At 47.7% G+C, this 26,057-nt stretch overlaps 3 protein-coding genes and 1 long non-coding RNA gene across 5 annotated transcripts in view; 2 read left to right on the forward strand and 2 right to left on the reverse strand.

Moving 5' to 3' along the window:
* SKIC2 (SKI2 subunit of superkiller complex) overlaps positions 1–1,180 on the reverse strand; it is a 62,562-nt gene extending 61,382 nt beyond the window's left edge. Inside the window, exon 1 of the mRNA XM_081901374.1 lies at positions 1,030–1,180. Coding sequence (XP_081757500.1) covers positions 1,030–1,048 — 19 coding nt within the window. The 5' untranslated portion in view covers positions 1,049–1,180. The remainder of the gene's footprint in view (positions 1–1,029) is intronic.
* The window catches only part of LOC309365315, a 141,392-nt gene that overhangs the window by 8,890 nt on the left and 106,445 nt on the right, over positions 1–26,057 (forward strand). The window lies entirely within an intron of this gene.
* On the forward strand, positions 1,557–13,705 carry NELFE (negative elongation factor complex member E). The gene is made up of 11 exons (XM_081903136.1): positions 1,557–1,659; positions 3,160–3,256; positions 4,683–4,755; positions 4,851–4,996; positions 5,733–5,807; positions 7,993–8,027; positions 9,209–9,441; positions 10,126–10,270; positions 12,224–12,278; positions 13,023–13,125; positions 13,518–13,705. The coding sequence occupies exons 2-11, from the start codon at positions 3,182–3,184 to the stop codon at positions 13,589–13,591; spliced, it is 1,014 nt and encodes a 337-aa protein (XP_081759262.1). The 5' UTR covers positions 1,557–1,659; positions 3,160–3,181; the 3' UTR covers positions 13,592–13,705.
* CFB (complement factor B) overlaps positions 8,323–26,057 on the reverse strand; it is a 44,379-nt gene continuing 26,644 nt past the window's right edge. Inside the window, exons 12-18 of one of the 2 annotated variants that reach the window (XM_081901772.1) lie at positions 24,682–24,799; positions 23,711–23,861; positions 21,862–21,941; positions 21,368–21,486; positions 18,026–18,158; positions 16,044–16,093; positions 14,130–14,450 (exon numbers count right to left, since the gene is read on the reverse strand). In XM_081901772.1, the coding sequence (XP_081757898.1) occupies positions 14,268–14,450; positions 16,044–16,093; positions 18,026–18,158; positions 21,368–21,486; positions 21,862–21,941; positions 23,711–23,861; positions 24,682–24,799 (834 nt within the window). In that variant the 3' untranslated portion in view covers positions 14,130–14,267. Of the gene's footprint in view, positions 8,613–14,129; positions 14,451–16,043; positions 16,094–18,025; positions 18,159–21,367; positions 21,487–21,840; positions 21,942–23,710; positions 23,862–24,681; positions 24,800–26,057 lie in introns of those variants that run through there. The other variant, XM_081901773.1, reaches the window with a different exon arrangement.

The raw sequence follows: 26,057 nt of genomic DNA on the forward strand, positions 1-26,057 counted from the left end.
AAGCCTCAGCGCCTAGGACTTGCTGATCGCGGTTCGAATCCCTGCGGCGGGGTGCACTCCCGCTGCTCGGTCCCAGCGCCTGCCAACCTAGCAGTTCGAAAGCACCTCCGGGTGCAAGTAGATAAATAGGGACCGCTTACCAGCGGGAAGGTAAACGGCGTTTCCGTGTGCGGCTCTGGCTCGCCAGATGCAGCTTTGTCACGCTGGCCACGTGACCCGGAAGTGTCTCCGGACAGCGCTGGCCCCTGGCCTCTTAAGTGAGATGGGTGCACAACCCCAGAGTCTGTCAAGACTGGCCCGTACGGGCAGGGGTACCTTTACCTTTACCTTTATGTAGCTTTCAAGACCTGGTGCCTGAGCTTGCTCAGTTTTCCCTTCTGTGCTGTGTCTTTTTTATGTTGTAAGCCCGCATGGAAAGAACCGTCTTTGTTTTAAATCTGTGTACAGCACAAAGCAATTTATATTACTTATTTTTCTGCTCTGCTTTCGTTTAGACCACATCAGTGAGCCTGGGGGGGCGGAGGGGTGGGGAGGAGGGAGCCTTGTCGTCTGGGCAGCCCAGGACCTCCATTCACACTGCCCAGGCTGGCGCCCCAGGGAGGTCACTTTGGTGCTGAAATTGAAGCAAAAAAACAACGCTGGAGGCAGCAGTTATGAGTTCCCGGGCGCTGTGATTCTCCAGAGGTTTGAAAACACGCCATTGTCTCTTGAGACAGATGGATGCCAACAATTCATTTCATAAAAATTACACACCACTTGACTGTTAAAAAACAACAACCCTCTTCAGGTTAACTAATGATGAAACAGTAATATTGAGGGGAAATTCACAACCCTCCTTTAAAATATACGAAAGCTGAAATACTAAAAAAGGAGAAAGGCTAAAATTGCTCCAGCTTTTTAAGCGTCTGGGCAAGGCTTGATTTAACAGGATTGTTTCCAGCAGCCTCCGAAAAGGTCCCGTCGAAGGCGCCTGCTTGATCTCAAGTGGCAGGGAGTTCCAAAGGGGAGGCGCTGCCAAAGTTCTCTCACCTATCCTCTCCATCTCCATCGCCACTTCCACAGCTCGCCCAGGGGCGTGGCCAACCCCTAACCCGGAAGTGCTCCTTCAAGCCCAACCTGGTGAGGGCGGAAGCTTCGGCCACACGGCTGAAAGCAACTCCGAAGGCGTTGCTACTCGGCCGGGCGGAAGCCGCTGAAAAGCGGAAGCGAGCGACGACGCGGACACGGGATTGGTCGAAATCCAGTCAGAGGCGGAGCGCCGGGTTGGAAGAAAGCGGAAGCAGCCGTTGGAAGAGCAGCCGGGGTTCCGTTTGGTTCCATTTCCAACGCAGGCGGTGCGCGCTCACTGTTATCCAATGGCGGCTGGACATGCAAATTGCAAACGTTGTCGCCTCTGCGTCGCACGCATGCTCAAACTGTTCGCGTTTCGAACGTTTCCGCCCTGCTGCGCAATTCAGCCAATGAGCGGCCGATATGTAAATCGCTCCTGAAACACGCTCGCGCGCCGCCAATTCGGCCGCCTTTCCAATCAGCCAATGGGCTTCGCGTTGCCGGGTGGCTTATGCAAATAGACGTAGAGACTTCCTCCCGCTGCGTGGCTTGTCCCAGAGGCGTTCTAGAGAAGGCTCGCGCGACAGGGAGAGGACGCGGGAGCACCTGGTGAGTGGGAGGCCGGAGGAGGGATGTGATTGGTGCAAAGCGCGTTGCATTCCAAGGTCTCCCCAGTAAATAAGCAGGCAGGAAAACGAGTGTAAGGGAAGAAAGGGTCGAATAGGCCACAACATTTATTGGTTTGCATGCTTAGGCATTATAGGGTATGCTGGGAGTGGCTTCTAGAGTCAACCTAACCTGGGGGTGGGTGGGTGAGGGTGCTATGGCTGACAAATAATAATAATAATGGTAATAATTTTTATTTATACCCCGCCCTCCCCAGCCAAGTCCGGGCTCAGGGTGGCTAACAAGCAATAATAAAAACAAGGTGAACGAATACAACTTAAAAACAAGATTAAAATACAACATTAAAATATCAAAATGCAGCCTCATCGAAGGAGGAGAAAGGAAACAGAAAGAGAGGGAGGGAATCAAATTGGCTCCAAGCCAAAGGGGTGACACCCCCCAGGATTCCTATTTCTGGGTCCCTTTATTGGGATACCCTTTTGCATGCAGGGGCAGGCAGAGGCTGCAACCTTCCTTCGTTACAAGACTTAAGGCTTACTCATTGTCTATTGCCACTGGAAACCAAAGGCAGGGACTTAGTTTGGCAAAAAAACAACAACATGTGCATATGCGCGCGCACACACAAACACACAGGCTGGGAGCCTTAATGGCGCCCCTCTGGAAGCTTCACTCTGGGGCAAGCAAACCCTGGCTACCCACCTCCCGTCAAAGGTGGGATATTCTTGCAAAGCCAAGCTGCATATGTGCTTGTACAGTGGTACCTCAGGTTAAGAACTTAATTTGTTCCGGAGGTCTGTTCTTAACCTGAGGTCCCACTTTAGCTAATGGGGCCTCCCGCTGCCCCCGCGCAATTTCTGTTCTCATCCTGAAGCAAAGTTCTTAACCCGAGGTACTATTTCTGGCTTAGCGGAGTCTGTAACCTGAAGCGTCTGTAACCTGAGGTACCACTGTAGTTGGCATGACCCCATTTCTGCACTTAAATATGTCTTCCTTTTTAAAAAATGAAAATGGAATATGGCGCCTGGAATAAGGTGTGGGATTCCCTCTCCGCCAGAGGTGAAACTGGCGCCTTCGTTATGTAGTTTTTCCTGACTGCTGGAGACACACATGCTTTTGACACTTGAAATGCATCTTTTTTTTGTACCTTCCCTATTCTCTGGGCTGCTATCAGTTTTAAATATTTTTAAAAAATATTGCGATCCTGCTGGATCAGCTGACAGCCCATCTAGTCCAACATCCTGTTTTTACATGGGCTTATCAGAATTCTGGGCTAGATGGGCTGTCTATCAGCCTGATCCAGCACAACCTTCTTAGGTGGCGTTATTTGTTCTTGCCTATATGGAGACCCTATCTGCAATCCCCTTTTCTCCACAACCATTTAAAGGTGTTGGAGGAAGAAGCCATGTTGCACTATGGACCCAAGTTGGTTGACCAACCCACAAGCTGCCGCTGATGGCCTATTTTGTTGTTTTCCCTTTCCAGACGGGGACTTTGCTTATCAGCCATGATTGTCTTACCCCCGGGACTGACAGATGAAGAGGAGGCACTGCAGAAGAAGTTTGCCAAACTCAAGAAAAAGGTCAGACTCCTTTTCGCCGATGCCAAGGGGGAGATTCCACCCTAGGTAGGCCAGGCTGAATCAAGTTGTTGTTGGCTGTTCATGGCCGTTGGTCCACCCAGTCCCAGTCAGCGTGGCCAACGATCAGAGACAAGAATAGAAAGAAGCTTTCTGGATCATGTAATAGAATCGTAGAATCGGAAGGGACCCCAAGGGTCTGTCAGGAGTTCAGCCTACATTTGAGTAGGACCCTGGCAGAGACACATACCCGACTGGCATGTTCCCTCCCTCCTGGTTGATAGTTCAGGAGCTTCAAAAGCTTTCTTCTACCCGAACATCACAGTGACTGATGCCAACAGACATTGGTACACTTAGGGATCTGCAGAGTTTGCACACCTTGCGTGACAGAGACCTCAGCAACTCAGCATTTTGGCTAATCTACTTTAGTTACTTATACACACACACACGGAGTACTGCAACATGACTCCCTCTCTCTCTAGCATCAGACTGCAAAGAGAAAAAGAACAAAGGACAATAGTCCCACTTCATGCAACACAATAACACAAACATCCTGTCTCTGTCACTTCCCACTCTTTGGAGTCAAAACACATACCGTCATGTGAAAGACAACAATCCTATGACTGCAGTCATGGAGCAGGAATTCTAACAGGGTCATCTATGCAGGATTCAGTCCTACTCGAGTGTAGGCTGAACGCATGCATGACAGATGGCCATCCAACCTCTGCTTAAAAACCTCAGAGGAAGGAGAGCCCACAACCTCCCAAGGGAGATCGTTTCACTTCCTGCCAGAAAGTTCTTCCTGACACGTAGTCAGAATCTCCTTTCTTATAGCTTGAAGCTCTGGGTTCAAGTCCTACCCTCCAGAGCAGGAGAAAACAAGCTTGTTCCCTCTTGCGTGTCATGGGGCCCATCCAGTCCAGCATTCTGTTCTCACAGTGGACAACAACAACAACAACAACAAAATAATAATAATAATAATAATAATAATAATAATAATAGTAATAATAAATTTTATTTATACCCCAGCCAAGACCAGGCTCAGGGCGGCTAACAACCAATAATAAAAACAAGTTGATTGAAATGCAACTTTAAAAACAAGATTAAAATACAACATTAATAAAACACTAAAATGCAGCCTCATCACCGGAGGAGAAAGGAAAAAAGAAAGAGAGGGAGGGAGGGAATCAAATTGATTCTAAGCCAAAGGCCAGGTGGAACAACTCTGTCTTACAGGCCCCGCGAAAAGAAATCAGATCCCGCAGGGCCCTGGTCTCATAAGACATGCGTCTAGGATGATAGGGAGTTTTAGCCCAGCAGGGTCACCTGTTAGTAGATGACGGCAGAAGCAGACGGGATTAAAGGGAAGGGAATGGCAGGAAATAGGTTTGGAGATGCCATGTTAAATATGGTTGTTGTTCCTCCCCAGAAAAAGGCCCTCATGGCCTTGAAGAAGCAGCAGAGTTCAACCAGCCAAGCCAGCCAGGGAGGAATTAAACGCTGTAAGTCGGACTTCCACCAAGGGAGGTGGGTGGAGTGGAGTAGGGTCCACCAACACTTGGGACATTCTCTTGCATTTCTTCCGCCCGCTTTGCAGCCATCTCTGACCAGCCGGTCGTGGACACGGCCACAGCCACGGAGCAAGCCAAGATGCTCGTGAAAACGGGGGCCATCAGCGCTATCAAAGCCGAGAACAAGAACTCGGGGTTCAAGCGCTCTCGCACTCTGGAAGGGAAGCTGAAAGTAAGGGGAGCTAAGTGGGTGGAGACTAGGGCTGGGGGGTGTCTGGTTGCCAACGTTGTGATATATCACCAGCTAAACATCGCAATATGCCAATGTATCACGATGTCTGAAATAAGACAGAGGCATTGGCTGGCTTCACGGTTTTTCCTGTATCACACACGCACACACACATCATGGTTTGTGTTATATTTTGCCAGGTCAAAAATTATGATTCCATTAAAAAAAAAGTATATTAAGTATAAATTAGAAAACATACATAGTTACAACAAAAGAAAAAAAATACATATAGCGAAGGAAAAAATTAGAGAATACTTTGTCTTTTTTCATATTTACAGTTATTTATACCTCTATAAAATGCTTTTCACAATAAAGGAGTGAAATGAAAGATAAGATATCAGAAAAGTGGGGGGGGGAGAACAAAGGAAAAAATAAAGAAGTAAAAGAAAAAGATTATAGTTGAAAATTTTAAAAAGTAGATAAGTATTCACTATACATAGCCATTTCCCATCTATATTTATATTCAACTGTATAATTTCATCTTGTCCTTATCAACCTTAAATAAAGTGTTGTTGTTTTGAAAAAGAAGGTCAAAATTTATGAACCAATATCACAATAAGGACTTCAAACCCGTTTTGGACGACATATCGACATATTCCCCCAGCCCTCCTAACAGAGACTGTGGGGAAGGGGAGTGGGGTTGTCTTCAGCAGGGCCTTAACATCTTGCTTCTCTTTAGGATCCCGAAAAAGGACCAGTCACAACTTTCCAACCTTTTCAGCGCAGCATCTCTGCAGACGACGATTCTCAAGAGGTACCTGGCATTTGGGTTCCCGGCTAGAGGAGGGAAATGGGGTGGGTTGGCATAGAGCGAGGCAACCCTGCTTGCTCCTCCGCCTTCGCTGGTTCACGGGGGCACCCCAGGGCAGCACAATTTTTTTCTGCATCGTTTATGGAGCTCCCCTGTTCAGCTGCCTTTTACTGACGCAGATCCATTGGCCCATCTAGCTCAGTATCTAGTAACAGATCTAGTAACCATCTAGTAACAGATTGAGGTTGAATCTTGACAAGACAGAAGTACTGTTTTTGGGGGACAGGAGGCGGGCAGGTGTGGAGGATTCCCTGGTCCTGAATGGGGTAACTGTGCCCCTGAAGGACCAGGTGCGCAGCCTGGGAGTCATTTTGGACTCACAGCTGTCCATGGAGCCGCAGGTCAAATCTGTGTCCAGGGCACCTGTTTACCAGCTCCACCTGGTACGCAGGCTGAGACCCTGTCTGACCGCAGACTGTCTCGCCAGAGTGGTGCATGCTCTGGTTATCTCCCACTTGGACTACTGCAATGTGCTCTATGTGGGGCTACCTTTGAAGGTGACCCAGAAACTGCAACTAATCCAGAACGCGGCAACTGGACTGGTGACTGGGAGTGGCCGCCGAGACCATATAACACCAGTCTTGATTAAGATCTACATTGGCTCCCAGTACGTTTCCGAGCACAATTCAAAGTGTTGGTGCTGACCTTTAAAGCCCTAAACGGCCTTGGTCCAGTATATCTGAAGGAGCGTCTCCACCCCCATTGTTCTGCCCGGACACTGAGGTCCAGCGCCGAGGGCCTTCTGGCGGTTCCCTCACTGCGAGAAGTCAAGTTACAGGGAACCAGGCAGAGGGCCTTCTCGGTAGTGGCGCCCACCCTGTGGAACGCCCTCCCACCAGATGTCGAAGAGAACAATAACTAACAGACTTTTAGAAGACATCTGAAGGCAGCTCTGTTTAGGGAAGCTTTTAAGGTTTGATGTACTTCAGTATTTTAATATTTTTTTGGAAGCCACCCAGAGTTGCTGGGGAAGCCCAGCCAGATGGGCGGGGTATAAATAAATTATTATTATTATTATTATTATTATTATTATTATTAATTATTTATTACTGTCCGCGCTGGTTGGCAGCAGCCCACCAGGGTTTCAGGCAAGGAGTCTGGAGGATCGGACGTGGGGCCGTCTGCATGCAAAACATTCTCTCCCACAGAGCTGTAGCCTTTCCCCCAACATGCAAGGATGGGTCCATGGGAACTGCGGGTGCTGTGGGCCAGGTTCTGTGATGGATGCCAGCCACTTTTCATAGTGGGAAGGGGCCATGTGGTCCAAGTATGCTCAGAGCTGCAACTGGAAGACCCACAAGTATCCAGGAGAGCTCAAATCAAGCTTCCTGCCTCCAGATTTTACTTTCCACACCGTCAGAGGCAGTATGATTGCCATTTGCTGGAAATATCAGGAGAGGACGGTGCTCTCATGCTCAGATCCTGATTGCGGGTTTCCCTTAGGCCAGTGTTCCCGCAGAACAGTAACTACCACAGAGATGTCAACATTTTCAAAAGTAGGAGGTCCATGGCCTGGCTTTTGAAAAACAAGGGTTGCACAATACTTAGGGAATTGGGAACAGCTGCCTTAGACAACTGGTTGGCCAACTGGGAGCATAGCTGTCAACCTTTCCTTTTTTTGCGGGAAATACCCTTATTCCAGCGCCGCTTCCCGCTGCTATCCCAGATTGTTAGATAATCCCGTAGACTGTCCCCGGGACAGGTGAGGCTGCTGATCCCTTATTTTCAAATCTGAAAGTTGTCATCTATGACTGGGAGAGCAGATTGTTGGGCTAGATAGGGTATTTGGTCTCACCCAGCAGGGCTGATCTCGCGTTCCCAGGATGTAGCCAAAGGGATCGACGCTGAAGAAAGCAAGGACACCGTTTTGAGTTCTCCATGAGCTCCACCCCAACCCCTGTTAAAGCCACAGTTCAGCCAGTCATCCATGCTTGTAGCTGCCACATGACATTGTGGAACTGATGAAACAAGAAGGAACTAGATCCCAAAAGGTCTTTGGGGTGGCGAGAGAGAGAGCAGGGGTGTTTGTTTTTAGCTACCAGATGTTTCTTGTTTCAGCCCAGGGCTACTAGCTGCTAATTTTAATACAATGACTGATGTCTTTTTTTAAAAAAATGTTTTGTTTCAGTCACGGCGTCCCCAGAGGAAGTCTCTCTATGAAAGGTTGGTTCTCTTCATAATAAAATCTAGATGATTTGACCTTTCGATATTTGTTTTAGCTTGTAGGATCAGGCCAAATCCCAGAGCACTCCAGCAAACAGTGTTTGGGTTGTGGCAGTTTAATAATTATGAAGCTCCCCACTCCTACTCTGATCTGTTGATCCCTTCTCAAGGGATAAATGGCCTTATCGCTTAGGCCTTTGAAGATCTATTTGTTTCAAATGACACATAATAAGGAGCATTTCACTGATTACGCTGCTGGTTTCTCAGTTTTTTGGTTGCTTGTTGTGCTGGTTCGAAGTGCATTTTCAAATTATTTATTAATGGCAGGTAATTTTTGGCACTGGCGGTGGTTTCGAAATGTGTTTTTAAAAATGATTACAGTGGTACATCTGGTTGCGAATGGGATCTGTTCCAGAGCCCCGTTCACAACCTGAAAGGAACGCAACCCGTGTCTGGGCACACAGGGGTCATGATTCACCACTTCTGCGCATGTGCACGATGTCATTTTGAGCGTTTGCGCATGCACGAGTGGCAAAACCCAGAAGTAACCCTTTCCGGTACTTCCGGGTTGCCACGGGACGCAACCTGAAAAGACGTAACCTGAACCGAACGTAACAAGAGGTATGACTGTATCTCTATTTTGAAATGTTTGGTATTTGGTGACTGAGAGCGGCCGCCGAGACCATATAACACCGGTCTTGAAAGACCTACACTGGCTCCCAGTACGTTTCCAAGCACAATTCAAAGTGTTGGGGCTGACCTTTAAAGCCCTCGGTCCAGTATACCTGAAGGAACGTCTCCACCTCCATCGTTCTGCCCGGACACTGAGGTCCAGCTCCAAGGGCCTTCTGGCAGTTCCCTCGCTGCGAGAAGCCAAGTTACAGGGAACCAGGCAGAGGGCCTTCTCGGTAGTGGCACCCACCCTGTGGAACGCCTTCCCATCAGATGTCAAAGAGAAAAATAACTGAAAGCCGCCCAGAGTGGCTGGGGAAACCCAGCCAGATGGGCGGGGTATAAATAATAAATTATTATTGTTATTTATTATTTGTAACTTGCGGTTTACAAATCGCATTGTATTATTGAAATTGTGATTTGACGGCGCACATTCTTTAGATGCTGCCTTCAAAGTGAAATAAAAATGGGTATAAATGACGCCTCTCCCGTTCCATGCTCTTCCCCAGCTTTGTGAGCTCCAGCGATCGCCTGCGGGATACAGAGAAGGATCTAGAAGTGGGCAGGGATCCGGACAAAGAGCCAGACCGGGGGGAGAACCTCCGCAATTTCGAGTGGGACTATGACCGTGATCGCAGCCGGGACCGGAGCAGAGAGCGCGACAGAGACCGGGATCGAGACCGGGACAGGGATCGGGACCGAGACAGGGACAGAGACAGAGACAGAGAGGGCAGCTTCCGCCGTAAGGACTCCTTGGGGGCAGGGTGGATAAAAATCAATGATTTTTTAATAAATAAAATCAGATTTTTCAAATTTTAAATGGTTTTTTTTAAAATTTAAATTGGATTTTTAAAATACAATACTACCTCAGGTAACATATGCTTCAGGTTACAGACTCCGCTCTCCTCTTAACGACCCCTCTAACGACCCTTAAGAAACTACAGCTCCCAGAATTCTTTGGGGGAAACTGTTGCTGTTCAAAGTGCTCTCATAGCGCTTTAAATGTAGGGTGTGGGTGTGACTGGATATTACGATCTCACGGAGTTGCTGGCATCAGGTTTTGAATACAGTGGTACATCTGGTTACGAACTTCTGGAGGTCCGTTCTTAACCTGAAACTGTTCTTAACCTGAGGAACCACTTTAGCTAATGAGGCCTCCTGCTGCCGCCGTGCAATTTCTGTTCTCATCCTGAGGTAAATTTCTTAACCTGAGGTACTGTTTATGGGTTAGCGGAGTCTGTAACCTGAAGCATCTGTAACCTGAGGTACCACTGTATCACGTGAGCCAGTTGTGAACTAGGATACATAGAGTCCCCAGGAAGGGTAGGCAAGGTTTCAAAGGGGTTATGGCATCCGGCTAGGTTTAAGAGGGCTTTGGGGCAACAGGAGTGTTTTCTGACCTGTCAATCTTCCTTTCCTTACCCAGGTTCGGATTCATTCCCGGACCGACGTGCTCCGCGCAAAGGGAACACGGTGTATGTCTACGGGGCAGACATGAAGCAGAGCATGCTGCGCACCGCTTTCTCGGCCTTCGGGAACATCATTGATCTCTCCATGGACAATCCCCGCAAGTGAGTGGTGGGAAGGAAGGCAAGGTTGGCCCAAGAGGCAAAGCTTGGGCCAGATCCACGGGGGGAAACATGCAAACGACACCTCACTCCCATATGGACATCTACCAGGAAAGCCACCCAGGGTGACTGGAAGAACCCAGTTAGATGGGGAGGGTACTACTACTACTACTAATAATAATAATATATTGAGGGCAGAGCGGTGCTTTTCATGCAGAAGGTCACAGGTTCAATCCCTGGCATTACCAGGTAGGCTGGCGCCTGACATCTCCACTATCTGGAGTTGCATTCCTAGGGAGCATTGGATCTGGACTGTTTTCTCGCACTGATGCCACATCCTGTATCAGTATCAATGAATTTCAGGAGCCAAAATGCCTTTCCTGTGTAGCCTGTGCAGGAGCAGCGATCAACATTCTACTTACCGTATTTTTCGCTCCATAAGACACACCCAACCATAAGACGCACCTAGTTTTAGAGGAGAACAAGAAAAAAATATATTCTCTCCCTCTCTGTGCAGCGCCTCTCCAGCGAAGCAAAGTCAGAACAGCAAGAGGGATCTTTTCGCAGCGAAAACAGCGATCCCTCTTGCTGTTCTGGCTTCAGCAATAGCCACGCAGCCTGCATTCGCTCCATAAGACGCACACACATTTCCCCTTACTTTTTAGGAGGGAAAAAGTACGTCTTATAGAGTGAAAAATATAGTAATTGTTGTTGCTTGTCTTCACTTGCCCCACCTCACTGCCCTGCTCATGGTTGTGAAGAATATTCCTACGTTATGAATGGTTAATAATAATAATAATAATAATAATAATAATAATTTATTATTTATGCCTTGCCCATCTGACCAGGTTTCCTCAGCCACTCCGGGCAGCTCCCAGCAGAATATTAAAACACCATAAAACATTAAAAACTTCCCTATACAAGGCTGCCTTCAGGTATCTTCTAAAAGTCAGATAGTAGTTTATCTCCTTGACATCAGATGGGAGGGCGTTCCACAGGGTGAGTGCCACTATCGAAAAGATCCTCTGCCTGGTTCCTTGTAACCTCACTTCTCGCAGTGAAGGAACTGCCAGAAGGCCCTCGGAGCTGGACCTAGGTGGCTGAACGATGGGGTGCAGACACTCCTTCAGGTAGACATGGACGAGGCCATTTAGGGCTTCAAAGGTCAGCACCAACACTTTGAATTGTGCTCGGAAACATACTGGGATCCAGTGTATATCTTTTAGGACCGGTCTTATGTGGTCTTGGCGGCCGCTCCCAGTCACCATTCTAGTTGCCGAATTCTGGATTAGTTGCAGTTTCAAAGGTAGCCTCATGTAGTCCGCATTGCAGTAGTCCAAGTGGGAGATAACTAGAGCATGCATCACTCTGGCGAGATAGTGCGCAGGCAGGTAGGGTCTCAGCCTGCGTACCAGATGCAGCTGGTTGACAGTTGCCCTGAACACAGAATTGACCTGCGCCTCCATGGACAGCTGTGAGTCCAAAATGACTCCCAGGCAGCGCACCTGGTCCTTCAGGGTCACAGTTACCCCATTCAGGACCAGGGAGTCCCCCACACCAGCCTGCCCCCTGTCCTGCCAAAACTACTACTGTCACCATTAAGAAAAATAGATAGGAATAGGCCAATATATATTATGTAGTCTGTCCCTGGATAAAGCGAATCTTCTTTAAGTTCTCAAAGCTCAACCAAGATCAAAATTGTCATCTGAGCTAAGCGTAGGTGTAACTGAGAATCACAGTCACGTCTGTCATTTGAAAAATAAAGACGTTAGAGCTATCCTGCCTAGAAATGGCTGCCAGACATTCCGTTTCAGTGACCACAACCTTGGTTAGGAGCCATTTGGCGCCTAGCTTACATATATGAGTTTCTGATGCTGCTGGTAAGGTAAGACAGCCAAGAAGACAATGCCTTTCCCTAGAGAGCAGCCGTTAACCCTTTTCTCTCTCCCTCCTCAGCTGTGCTTTTGTCACCTATGAGAAGATGGAGTCTGCGGACCAAGCCATTGCTGAGGTAACTGCCACTGCTTTTCCCCTCTGAGTTGCCTGAAATGTCCAGCGCCGAGGGCCTTCTGGCGGTTCCCTCACTGCGAGAAGTCAAGTTACAGGGAACCAGGCAGAGGGCCTTCTTGGTAGTGGCGCCTGCCCTGTGGAACGCCCTCCCACCAGATGTCAAAGAGAACAACAACTAACAGACTTTTAGAAGACATCTGAAGGCAGCCCTGTTTAGGGAAGCTTTTAATGTTTGATTCATTACGGTATTTTAATATTTTGTTGGAAGCCGCCTAGAGTGGCTGGGGAAGCCCAGCCAAATGGGCGGGGTATAAATAATAAATAATAATATTAATAACAATTATTATTATTATTATAAATGAGCCTAGGGGAAAAAAGGAATGGGGTGATACCCAACATTAGTCATTAGAATTAAGTCCATGGGTTTTCGTGAGTCTGCCCTGGATGCAGAGGAGTGATGGGAGACCGCATAGGCTCAGAGCCTGGGGATTGGTGGTGGGTCTATGACACGTGATCAGAGGGAGAAGAGAGAGAGGACTGGGGGGAGAAGGAGGTGTCGGGAGCAGAAGAGGCAACAGGGTTTTGTGAGCGGGAAGAAGTTGTGACAGAGTGGGCAAGACTTGGAAGCAGGGGAGGAGGCAAAAATGGTTCTATCAATCTTTAAGGTGTTTCAGGGCTCTCTGGGCCATGGATCAATTTCCGTAGAAATGGATTAAGGCACCCCACCCCCTTGCCTCCTTAACAGCTCAACGGAAAGGTGGTGGAAGATGTCCAGCTGAAAGTCAGCATTGCCCGCAAGCAGCCCATGCTGGACGCAGCCACCGGCAAATCGGTGTGGGGGTCTTTGGGTAAGTGCCGGAGGAGAGGGGTCTGGAATGGGGAGGCAGGAACCAAGTTCCAAGACGATGGGAAGTGGTTTGAGTGTTGGTAGTGGGGGATATGGAACTCAGGGATCTCCCAAGCTCCCGTGTTTTGATGAGAGGAATCGGAGAGGTAAGTGGGGTCAGATTCCCAGAGAGGTGTGTGCTAGTAATAGCAACCAGCAACTTTCAGTCTGCCAATAATATATCCCACTCGCTTAAAAGGGTTTGGGGGCCTGGGAGTCCACCACCAGTTGCCCCAGAATCTGCTTCTTTTATCGTCTTCAGAGGTTCAGCTGGGTAGTGTGAGAGAAGCTGGTCACCTTTGCCTTGTTGTGATCTGTGATCCTAGATGTCCCTCCCCTCTCTCTCTTTTCCAGCTGTGAAGAATAGCACCAAGGGCTCTCACCGGGACAAGCGATCCCAGGTCGTTTATAACGAAGACATCTTCTGAGGCCTGTGGGACAATCCCCATTTCGAGCGGTGGTGTGTTTCTTAAATGTTTGCTTTTTGTTGTTGTTGTTGTTAAGATGTGTAAATAAACATTGGCTGTGTCTTCGAAAAAGCACCGTATCGCTTCTCTCCAAGTCTGTACCTCAAAATGCAGCTGAGCCCGTGGCGGAAAGACTTATTCTATAATGCACCTGGCCACGGAATCAGGAAGGCAAGCTGTAGTAAGAGAACAATTGTGATGGCCGCATCTTAGATGATGCTCAAAGATTATTAGGCAGATTTATGTAGGATAGACGCTATCGGTGGTTTGGTATGAGGGAAGAGTTCCTGTGGCACATTGGTGTCTCTTTTTTTGAAAAACAACATGTTTTGATGTCTTCAATTTCATCTCTTTGTTTGATTTAAAAACTTATTTGAGAAAGGGGGAGGCTTGGGATTGTGAGATTGCTGAAGTCTAATCGGATATAAACTCGTAACTGGGGTGAAATACTCACAGCTATCCGAAAGACACCAGTATCACAGAAGAGAGCTATTTATCCTTTTTCTTTGTATAATGGAATTTAATATACAATTGTTAAAACTGCATTCACTTTACAGGATTTCAAGATACGCATTCTATTTACACAAACCACCCCAGGTGTGAGGTGGAAGAGGGGGTGGGAATTGGGGAGAAGAGTCTACAGGAAATCCAGTCCTTCGTCCCGGAGCTCTTCTTTGAGCCAAGGCAAGACCTTGAAGAGGTTGATGTGAAAATCCCTGGCATAGGCAGGGGACATCTCATGGCGATTACGGCCAGTTTCGCAGATAGGCAGTTTCCTGTTTCTACAAACGTCAACCACGCCCCAGCTGATCACGCCCACCTGCAGGGGGGAAAAAAGAAGAGGCTGGAGTGAGACTACCAGGCATACCGCACAGTGGTACCTCGGGTTACAAACGCTTCAGGTTACAGACTCCGCTAACCGAGAAAAAGTACCTCGGGTTAAGAAATTTACCTCAGGATGAGAACAGAAGTCGTGCGGCGGCAGCCAGAGGCCCCATTAGCTAATGTGGTACCTCAGGTTTCAGGTTAAGAACGGACCTCCAGAACGAATTAAGTTCTTAACCTGAGGTACCACTGTATTGGCCTGAATATAAGCCGAATCTTTAAAATTTAAGGGGGGGGGAGAAAAAAACACAATACCTGCCACCGCAACCCGCTGTGTCCCCCCCCAGGCAGGCACCCCCCCAAACAGTGGCTGGGCAAGAAGAGACATTCTATGGGGGGCGCATAGCTCGCCTCACACTGCGCCAGGCGGGTGCCCCCCACTCCATTAACAGTGGTGAAGCAGGCAGAGGAGGATTGCGTGGCAGCGCTGCTGTGGCAGCCCCCGGCGGCACTCACCGTCCCGCCGCTCTCGGCAGCGGGCGGGACCCCCCCATGACAATGGAGGAGCACAGCAGGCAGCGTGAAGTGGCAGCACCAGCGGCCGCCCACGCGCCACCCCTGCGAGGGAGTGGGGTTCACTGTATGTCTGTTTCAGCAGCAATATTGGGCTTTTTGTAATGTTGCGGATATTGTCAGCTTTGCCTTTGAGCCGGTGCCAACGACTGGGCTCAACCTCTTCTGCCCCGACTGGGCCAGGTGAGCTGGGATGGCACTTCCAGAGACCTTCCACTGTGGGAGAGCAGGTCTAAGTGCAACGGACTCACAACTTTGAGCTGTGAGCACCAAAGTCAGCGCCAAAGTCAGCAGAGCACAGAATTACACGAATGACAGCTTAACTTCTTTATTCTTTTACAGCTACTGCAAACTAAACTAAACTATAAACTAAGGCTAAAGGAAGCTTCTGGACTGCGTGAGTGTTAGATCGTTATGCCGTCATCTTATCTCTAACACTCAGACTCCCACAGAGTCGGGCAGAAATGGAAGAAGCAATGAGCAGATTCCACCCCCTGCTTTCTGAAAACATCATGAGATTCTTGCAATGGGAGGGGCAAAATATCCACAAATATAAGCCGCACTTTAACTTTTCACAGTCAGAATTTGGGGAAAACAGTGTGACTTATATCTGGGCCAGTACGGTATTAGACAGGAGCTGTCTCTTGTCTTTTCAGCACAGATCTTTGCTGCCTTGTATCTGTATTGGAATTGTTTTTAGGCCTTTTAACTGCTGTATCGCTTTGCCGTCTACGGGTTCCATTGGGAGAAAGGGATGGATAGTAATGGGATAAAGTGAAACAGCTGAATGTGCAGCTTGCTTTGACCTTCAGGGTTTGCTATCAAAGAGAACCAAGCCTTGCAATTACTTTTCTGCGATTACTTTTCATGCCACATTTGTGTGGTGCAGCTGTAGAATTGGGGAACACAAAACCCTGCCTATAAAGAACACCAGGAACTGGCAAGTCATTTGGAACCGGTGGCATGGCTTGGGGTCCAGCGGAGAAGCCCGGTGCCAGTTGGAGTCCACGCTTACCTGGATATAACGTTGCCTTTTAGGAATGATGAGGGGACCACCAGAGTCGCCTGGAAGCAAAAGGAAAGGGAATTATCAGAGGGTGTGTGATGTTCAAGTCTGAAGCTATATACAAGTACCAGAGTTCCAGTTCTACTCAATGAGGGGACTATAGTTAAGGAGACCCTCTACTCCCCTCCCAGAGCTACAATTCCCAGAGTCCCCTGGGAATAATAATACAGTGGTACCTCAGGTTCCAGACGCTTCAGGTTACAGACTCCGCTAACCCAGAAATAGTACCTCAGGTTAAGAACTTTGCTTCAGGGTGGGAACAGAAATCGTGCGGCAGCAGCAGGAGGCCCCATTAGCTAAAGTGGTGCTTCAGGTTAAGAACAGTTTCAGGTTAAGAACGGACCTCCAGAACAAATTACGTTCTTAACCTGAGGTACCACAGTATTTTAATATTCTTTTGGAAGCCGGCCAGAGTGGCTGGGGAAGCCCAGCCAGATGGGCGGGGTATAAATAATAAATAATAAATTATTATTATTATTATTATTAGGTAAAGGTACCCCTGCCTGTACGGGCCAGTCTTGCCAGACTCTAGGGTTGTGCGCTCATCTCACTCTATAGGCCGGGAGCCAGCGCTGTCCGCAGACACTTCCGGGTCACGTGGCCAGCGTGACAAGCTGCAACTGGCGAGCCAGCGCAGCACACGGAACGCCGTTTACCTTCCCGCTGGTAAGCGGTCCCTATTTATCTACTTGCACCCGGGGGTGCTTTCGAACTGCTAGGTTGGCAGGCGCTGGGACCGAACGACGGGAGCGCACCCCGCCGTGGGGATTTGAACCGCCGACCATGCGATCGGCAAGTCCTAGGCGCTGAGGTTTTACCCACAGCGCCACCCGCGTCCCTATTATTATTATTAATGATATTTATTATTATTATTATTACCACAGTATAATAATTTATTATTTATATGCTGCTCATCTGACTGGGTTACCCCAGCCACACTAGGTGACTGGGAAAAAGGATTGACTTAAACCACTGAGAATTTTAGCGCTCTGAGGAGAACACAGGATTCCTTGCAACTCTCAGCCCCCTTTGGGTTCCGGAGAAGCCACCAATGTGTTAAATGATGTCACGCCGCTTTAGATATGTGGTCTTACTTCAACGTGGGCAATGGGGCAGCTTCTCCCAAAACATACATGGGCAGCTATCTGCTTCCGCAAGACCACCAACGGTGTCTATGAAAAGATTTACACATCGCCTGGCAAGACAGGTGAACTAATGCTAGTGTACTGGAAGAAGCAAAGATCACCAGTGTAGAAGCAATGATTCTTCAACATCAACTTCGCTGGACTGGACTGTGGATGCCTGATTATCATCTTCCAAAGTAACTACTCTATTCCAAACTTAAAAATGGAAAGTGTCACGCTGGTGGTCAACAAAAGAGGTTCAAAGACTCTCTCAAGGCAAATCTTTAAAAATGTAGTATAAACACTGACAACCGTGAAACACTGGCCTGCGAGCACTCCAGTTGGAGAGCAGCCTTTACCAAAGGGGTCATGGGCTTTGGAGACACTCGAACTCAGGACGCAAGGGAGAAACGTGCTAAGAAGAAGACACGCTTGGCAAATCCACACCGTGATCAGCTCCCACCCGGAAACCAATGTCCCCACTGTGGAAGGACGTGTGGATCCAGTCACTTACGGACTCATTGTTAAAACCGTGTTTATGGAAGACAATCTTACTCGACTACGAGTGATCGCCAAAGAAGAAGACTTCTGCAAGAAGCAGCAGAGCCCAGACAACTAGAGGGGTATCCTTACTGGACTTTATTCTCTGGGGAAAGAAGCAAGCACGTTCAAGTCCTGAACTGTCCCCCTAAAAGCGATTCACGCTTTTCTGCGAAGGCAGCCTTAGTGTGAAACTCGAAGCAAGTCCGCACAGGCAGCCCTGGCTGTGGTTCCTGGGGTGTCCTAGGAGGAGGGCCTGTTCCTCACCTTTGCAAGTGTTGGGGTCCACTTCAGGGTCAGCGCCCCCTGTGCATAAGAAGCGTTCAGTCACCACCTGGGAGACGTCCGTGACGTTTACGTACTGGGAAGCTTTCTTGGCGTCTGCTTCACAACCAGTTTTCTGGGGGGAGAGGAGGAAAGGTGGGTTTACTTGCTAGTAGGGCTTATCCACATTATTTGGTTTTACAAATTTAAAATGAAAATAATACCACAACACATCCACAGTTATAAGATTCCTCCAAATCTCTGGACTTCCCACCTTCCCCTCCATGCATTCTGCTGTTAAACCTTTTCTACCTCGTATTTACGGGACCGCCTCTCCTGGTATGCCCCGCAGAGGACCTTAAGGTCCATGAATAACCATAGTTTAGAGGTCCTGGGCCCTAAGGAAGTCAGACTATCCTCTACCAGGGTCAGGGCCTTTTCAGTGATGGCTCCGACCTGATGGAATGCTCTGTCCCATGAGACTAGGGCCCTTCAGGATTTAACCTCCTTCCGTCGGGCCTGTAAGACAGAGCTATTCCGCCTGGCCTTTAATTTGAATTCAGCCTGATCTTTTATTTCCCTTCTCTTCCCTCCCCCTCCCCTTTTATGAAGATTACCCGCTCTGATACCCCACAGGTAATTCTCCCCTGGCCTCCTCGCTGGCCCAAGTAGATTTCAACCAGCTAGCCCTGGTGATTATCTAATGCTTATTAGATGCATTTTCCCCAAATTGATTCCTGAAGTTTGAATTTTATCGTTATTCATGTTTTTATACTGTATTTTATGCTGCTTTTACAATTAAGTGTTTTAAATTTGTTGTTAGCCGCTCTGAGCCCGGTTTTCTGAACCGGGAAGGGGAGGGTATAAGTGAAAGTTTATTATTACTTATTATTTCTACTGCATCTTTTTTCAATAACTCCATGACGTCCATAGTTCTCGTTACATCTACAAGTGTTATTGCAGTCTTGCTAGTGTTTTCAACTGCTTACAGTGGTCTTCAAGGTAAATTTAAAGTTTTTCTCATTCCTCATTAAAGTTTTGGTCTTCCTAGTTCCTGAGCTTTCCAGTCGGTTTTGCCATTTTGGCATAATCCAACAATTTAATTAGCCATTCTTCTTTCCATCCCTAGGCTTACAACATCCGTGCACCTGTCGTCACATATATTAAAAGTCTTTTCTGCTCCCTTGAAATTGTTTAATATAACTTTTATTTTTAAAAAAACCAGATGCTTTTTCTATTAGGTGCTAAAATTCCAAGGGCTTTCCCACATTTCCTCTGGTCCTGCGGATTTCCATTGGAGGAAACTGCTCTTTAGCGCTCAACCAGAGCAAATGGCAACTTGAGTTTTCCCAGTGTGGTGTAGTGGTTAAGAGCGGTGGACTCGTAATCTGGGGAACCGGGTTCGATTCCCCGCTCCTCCACCTGCAGCTGCTGGGTGACCTTGGGCCAGTCACACTTCTGTGAAGTCTCTCAGCCCCACTCACCTCACAGAGTGTTTGTTGTGGGGGAGGAAGGGAAAGGAGAATGTGAGCTGCTTTGAGACTCCTTCAGGTAGTGATAAAGCAGGATATCAAATCCAAACTCTTCTAAAGGGCAGGTTTTCCCTCAAAGGAGCAGAGCAAGGGGAAAACACTCGGGCCCTTCTTTCTAAGCACATGGAAGTGGGGACAAAGTGAAGCAACCTAGAGGAGACATCAAGGACTCCGGACACCAAATTATCTCTAGCACCCAGCTCTCACTATGCTTCTTTCCCCCCACCAACAGTCCGATTACATTATGTTTCTCCATAATATTATTTTATTGAGGCCAAAGGCAACCAGCACATTGGAGGGAAAGCAAAATTAAATTCTGCTCACTGGTGCTTAGGGCTCATCCAGGCCTCCTTTTTGTGTGTCTTTTTTTTTTAAAAAAAATTAAATTTCCAAAGATCATATAACATATATTCTTGTGTTATACAATATTTTGGTCTTCCATCAACTACATCAGAAGATTTTTCAATTTTATCACTTAATCTGCATTTCATTAATTTCACTATTACTTTTTACTAATCCTTAAATAATAATTTCTATTCCTAAATTTTCCCTGCAATATTTCACATATTCCTCCTTACAAAACGTATTGCAATCCTACTAGCGTAATCTGTTGATTACAGTTGCTTTTCAAATAGTTCACATATTTACTCCAGTCTTCTGAGAATCTCTGTTCCCTCCGGTTTCAAATCCTTCCTGTCATCTTATCCAGTTCAGCATAGTCCATTAATCCTTTTTGTGTCTCGAGGCACGGGTCTGTGCTTTAAAATGCTCTAGCTCAGCGCTGCTTTTTTTGCCCAGCAAAAATATCAACAAAAACATCCGTAAAGGTAAAGGGACTCCTGACCATTATGTCCAGTCACGGACGACTCTGGGGTTGCGGCACTCATCTCGCTTTATTGGCCAAGGGAGCCAGTGTACAGCTTCCGGGTCATGTGGCCAGCATGATTAAGCTGCTTCTGGCAAACCAGAGCAGCGCACGGAAACGCCGTTTACCTTCCCGCTGGAGCGGTACCTATTTATCTACTTGCACTTTGACGTGCTTTCGAACTGCTAGGTTGGCAGGAGCCGGGACCAAGGAACGGGAGCTCACCCCGTCGCGGTGATTCGAACCACCAACCTTCTTATCGGCAAGTCCTAGGCTCTGTGGTTTAACCCACAGCGCCACCTGCGTCCCTAGAGCCTAATACTCTTATGCATAAGACTCAGAGTTGTGGGTTTGAGTCCTACATTGGACAAGGATTCCTGCATTGCATGGACTAGTTTGGCAGGAGCAGGTCCATGAACTGCTAGGTTGGCAGGATCAGGGACCGAGCAACGGGAGCTCACCCTGTCGCGGGGATTCGAACCACCAACCTTCTGATCGGCAAGTCCTAGGCTCTGTGGTTTAACCCACAGCGCCACCTGCGTCCCAGAAAAACATCCCTACTCAAGGCTAAAATAACAAAGCGTAGCAAACCAGCAGCGATTAAAATTTGCAACCAGAGGAAGCCTGTTGAGATAAAACAGGCAAGCAGCAATGAGTCTCTCCAGGGAGACAATTCCACAAGGCAGAAGTGGAGAGTCTTACAGCAGGCATGGCCAATCTGGTAGCTTCCTGATGTTGGCGGACCACAACTCCAACCATCCGACCATTATGCCAGCCGATGGGAGTTGGGACTCCAATAAGGTCTGGAGAGGACAACATTGGCTACCTCTTTCCTGAGGATTAATGAGAGTCATCACTTGCGTTCGCATATTTTTTATAAGACGCCTGAATATTGCTAGTGGTCCCTGGGTCAAAAAGGGGTATCCTGGCGCAATTCTCCCCTCTCACCTTTTCACTGTTCCTGATTTTCACTGTCCTGCGAGACAGCCCCTTGGCCTGTTCGTCCTCGTGTTTACAGTCGGTCACAAAAAACGACGGGATGTTCCCAATGGTCAGGAGCAATTCCTCTGGGGGAAAGAAAAGAGCACAGAGAGGTTGGGTCCTGCTGTTGAAAGGGGAAAAGATGGGCCCGGGGGCTTGATCCAGTGGGTCTCCTCTTAACATGAGGTATACTGGGAAGGCTAGAAACTGGGGGTGGGTGGGTGGGGGAAAGGGAAAAAAGAGAGTACCCGGCACGGGTCAGGATCATGGGTGGCCAGCCTTTGGGGCAAGTCTGCCACAACTCCAGGCAAATCAAGGATGAGACAGAAAATAATAATAATAATAATAAGCCAGCTCACGCCCTCTTTGCTAGGCATGCCACAAAGTCTGCTGCTTGTACTACCTCTGTGGCACCTCTGCAGTAGGTTGGCCATTCACACAAACAGACCTGCTCTTCTTACCATGATCCCTGCAGGTGGTCTGTGGGTGCGGCTTCCTCATAGCCCGGGTGGTCCCAGCCGTACAGGGGAGGCAGATTGGCCTGTGGGGAGGAATCACCAGAGAGAAGTTAGCAGAGCACCCGCACCGGCCCTGGAGAAGGACCTAGAACTTTCCTCCTCATCAGGATTGTTTGCAGTTTGCTCCGGCAGTGTAAAAGCCCCCTATTGTTTGCCTTTGGTTACCGCCTCGCCTCTTCCCTAAAACCAAATGCCTGCCTGTCATGGGACATACCTCACTTCACAACCAAGGATTAAATTTGCACCAGAGCTCAGACCTCAGAGAGTTGATAGGACATCGGCAGGTAATGTCGGGGATCAGCCATAAGGTGCAAATAGACAAAAGTGTTCCTGAGGTGGTGCAGAGTGCATTTCCCTCACTACAAAATAACAACAGCAAGGAAGGCTGCAGAAGCTTAACAACGAGAAAATTATTATGGCCCAAGTTGCGTGTCGAGACCCCGCAGCCACCCCCTCGTTGAAAATAACTCACACAAGGACACAGATATTAGGTTTATGTTATTGGGCAAATTTTGGCCACAACTTTATTGAATTACAGAAAGTGAGCGGTACAGTGGTACCTCGCAAGACGAAAGTAATCCTTCCGCGAGTCTCTTCGTCTAGCGGTTTTTTCGTCTTGTGAAGCAACCCTATTAGCGGATTAGCGGATTAGCGCTATTAGCGGTTTAGCAGCTATTAAAGGCTTAGCGGCTTAGCGGCTAAAAGGCTATTAGCGGCTTAGCGGCTTAGAAAAAGTGGGGGGGAAAGCGAAAAAAATCGCAAGACTCGCAAGACGTTTTTGTCTTGCGAAGCAAGCCCATAGGGAAATTCGCCTTGTGAAGCGCATCGAAAAACGGAAAACCCTTTCGTCTAGCAGGTTTTTCGTCTTGCAAGGCATTCGTCTTGCGGAGCACCACTGTATTGGCTTAGGCATTGATTGGACCTGACTATATCTGACTCCTGCCCATTGTCCAGTAAGGGTAAGCCACCGGTAGGGGGAGCCCTCCAGCTCCCCCTGGTGTTCCCGTCGGGGTTGTGTCAAGGCCTTACCCCCCAGCCGGGCTTCGGAGAAGATCAACACCCCTGGATTCCTTTAACGGAATATCCTTAAGCATGGAGGGGCAGGTAATGGCCACACCTCCCCTCCCCCACACAAGGTCAAACAATGCCTAACCGCAACCCTAACAAAGTTGTGACGATTGCTACGAGGTAGGCGAAAACCAAGTGGCCAGTGCCAATTTGCCAAGTGGGAAAATTCCTACCAGGCCCCTCGGACAACCAAGGAGACCAACCGAAGTCATAGCAAGGTCATAGCCTAACCTGCAAAATAGGGAGGGAGGGCGGGGGATTGAGGAAGCGAGCCAAAGAGGAAGTCCTCTGGCTCGCTCCTCAGTTTAAACGGCCCCGGCCACGCCCACTGGCCAACAGATTGGCTGGCCAGGTCCACTGGAACTCCTCCCCACTGGGAAGTGGAGCAGATTTTGCAGACTAGAGCCCACAGCATCAGATGTAAATGTCTCTAACCCATGAAAGGTGTCAGTATCCAGCCTGACCACAACTTACTATCATTTACTTATTATTAAGGACCAGTAGCTTGCTTTTAAATATTTAAAAACCACACATTTTCAAGATGCGACACCACAATCTCCTATCCCTTGTGTTTTGTAAAACTGCACCTGAACCTTGCTTATTTGCTGCTTATTGTTTCTTGCTTGGGCCTAGAACACAGATATTTCGCTCAGGCACGGGTGTGAGTCTCCCTTTTAATCGGAGACCCAATGGAAAACCGACATTTTCTCTGTCTCCACCTCACCTTGCAGAAACAGAGGGTGTGACTTTTTTGGCGAGTTTCACCAGGGCGACATCATAATCATAGAATTCAGGGATTCCACGATCTTTTAGCTTCCCAATCTGGTACAATGGGTGCGATCGGACTGCAGCCACTTCAAAGCGCTGATTCTCACCTAGACGGAGAAGGTGAGAATTAAATGCAGATTTCCAGTAAACCCTGCTGCCTGCAGTGCTTGTCACCAGGTGATTGTTATGTACTGAGTTGAATAGGATCCAAAATGCAGCAGTCTGATTGGTCCTAGAACAATAGGATTCAGAATGCAGCAGTTTGATTGGTCCTAGAACAATGCAGCAGTATGACTGGTCTGCAGGAGCTACCCAATCCGGCTCCAGATGGAAGTGAATCCACAACCTGATTGGCCTACAGGAGAATTCCGGAATTAGCCAATCACGTGCAGCCCATTGTGTAAATAATGTATATAAAGCAGATACTTTGAGGGGACATTCATTCCTCCTCACCACTATGAGCTGAATAAAGAGCATGAAATCCACTCTCGACTCTGAGTATATTTCAGTGATCAAAAACATGCCCTCTGATTTCTGCTCACCCGGTTCCTGTTAAAAAGGCACAAGAGGAAACCACAACACGTTTTCTGTTATGTAGTGAAGTTCCCCCTGGGCCAGCAGGGGGATACTGTAGATAGTTTTCACTCAGGTCTGTAGATAGTTTTCACTCAGGTCCACGGCAGTTATTTTAGGCGGGAAACCCTGGGTTGTTGTTGCTACAATGTTTGATAGCTGGCTGCCTATAAAAGCAGGCCAGCTGAGCTGTTTGCTGTTCAGTTTTCTGTTCCAGCTTACAAAATAAAGAGCTGCTTTGGAGAAATCGCTGTGTCGTCTGCCATGTCTACCCACTATTCTACATTTTCCCTCTCACACACACACCCTCTCTGGGAACTCTGGTCCTTCCCAGCTTGGGAGAATTTGGCTTACCTAACGTGACTTGGATCTCCTCAGCTCTGTCAACTATGGTGAAGCAGTGGGCCGCTGTCAAGACGTAATACTCAGAGACAAGGGCTCCTTTGCAGTGTTCAAATCCCCTTCCAGCGCGCTTTGATTTGAAAGAGGAAAGCAGAACAGGCAGGTAAGAACAACACCCAGACGGATCCTTCTATCATGTATGGTGGCAATGCAATAAAATCAAAACGTTCTGGGAAGATATCCATTTAGAACTCGAAAAGATGTTAAGAAACTCCTTTAACATTAAGACAGAGGCATATTTACTGGGTATTATTGACAAGGGTTTTCCTAAAAAAAATATGATATTTTTCTCTACGCAACAGTGGCAGCGAGGGTTCTTATAGCTACAATGTGGAAAAGTGGAAAAGTTCCCTCAAGACAAGAGTAGGTCCATAAAATGCTGAATTATGCTGAATTAGATAGTTTATCTGAAAAATTAAAGAACAAACCAAGGAAAGATTTCATTTCAAAATGGGAAGTATTTAAAATATATTTGAAAATTAATAATACTGACCTAGAAACCGTAGCGGCATTTGAATAACTCCAGCAATATCGTTCGTTTTAACATATTTTGAACGTGATGTGAGATGGCAGTAATAACATGTATGGGCATTAAATAATGGTAATTTGATTTATGGAGTAGATAGGAAGTCGGGTTTATAAAGAAGAGACCATTACAGTTCATTGATTATGAAACTTACATTAACTCTCTATGTAAGGTGCGGCTGATGGTACTTTCACTATGGTTCATTTTGTCCTTTTTTGTTGTGTGTTGAGCAAATAAAATAATAATAATAATAAAGAGCAACACCCAGACAACCCATGGCACAATCCTATGCATGTTTATGTGGAAGGAACTCCCACTGGGTTCCATGGAGCTTATATTTTCTGGTAGGGTGCATAGGATTGCAACCGTAGACAAGGTCAAGAAGGCCATCACCTCTGCCTTTAAAGCCACACAAGTCCAGCCAAGAAAAAGCAGAAGGCCGAAATTCAACAGGTGGACCTTATCGCTATCACAGAGAGTCAGGGATGGGGAAACTATAGCTATTGAATTTCTGTCAGCAGTTGAAGGAACAGAGGACCAGCCCCATGGAAAATATGTGGCATTCCTAAACTTGGCTTGTTGGATAGCGTGAGCTCTATATGTCCACCTGGGGTGAAAATGAATCCTGGTGCCCACCACCACACTGTATCTTGTACAAGGCTAGGGCTTGGATATTACAGTGGTGCCCCGCAAGACGAATGCCTCGCAAGACGAAAAACGCGCAAGACGAAAGAGTTTTCTGTTTTTTGAGTCGTTCCGCAAGACGAATTTCCCTATGGGCTTGCTTCGCAAGACGAAACGT

The sequence above is a fragment of the Podarcis melisellensis genome (genome assembly GCF_964234715.1).
Source record: "Podarcis melisellensis genome assembly, chromosome: 2".
NCBI classification, from domain to species: domain Eukaryota; kingdom Metazoa; phylum Chordata; class Lepidosauria; order Squamata; family Lacertidae; genus Podarcis; species Podarcis melisellensis.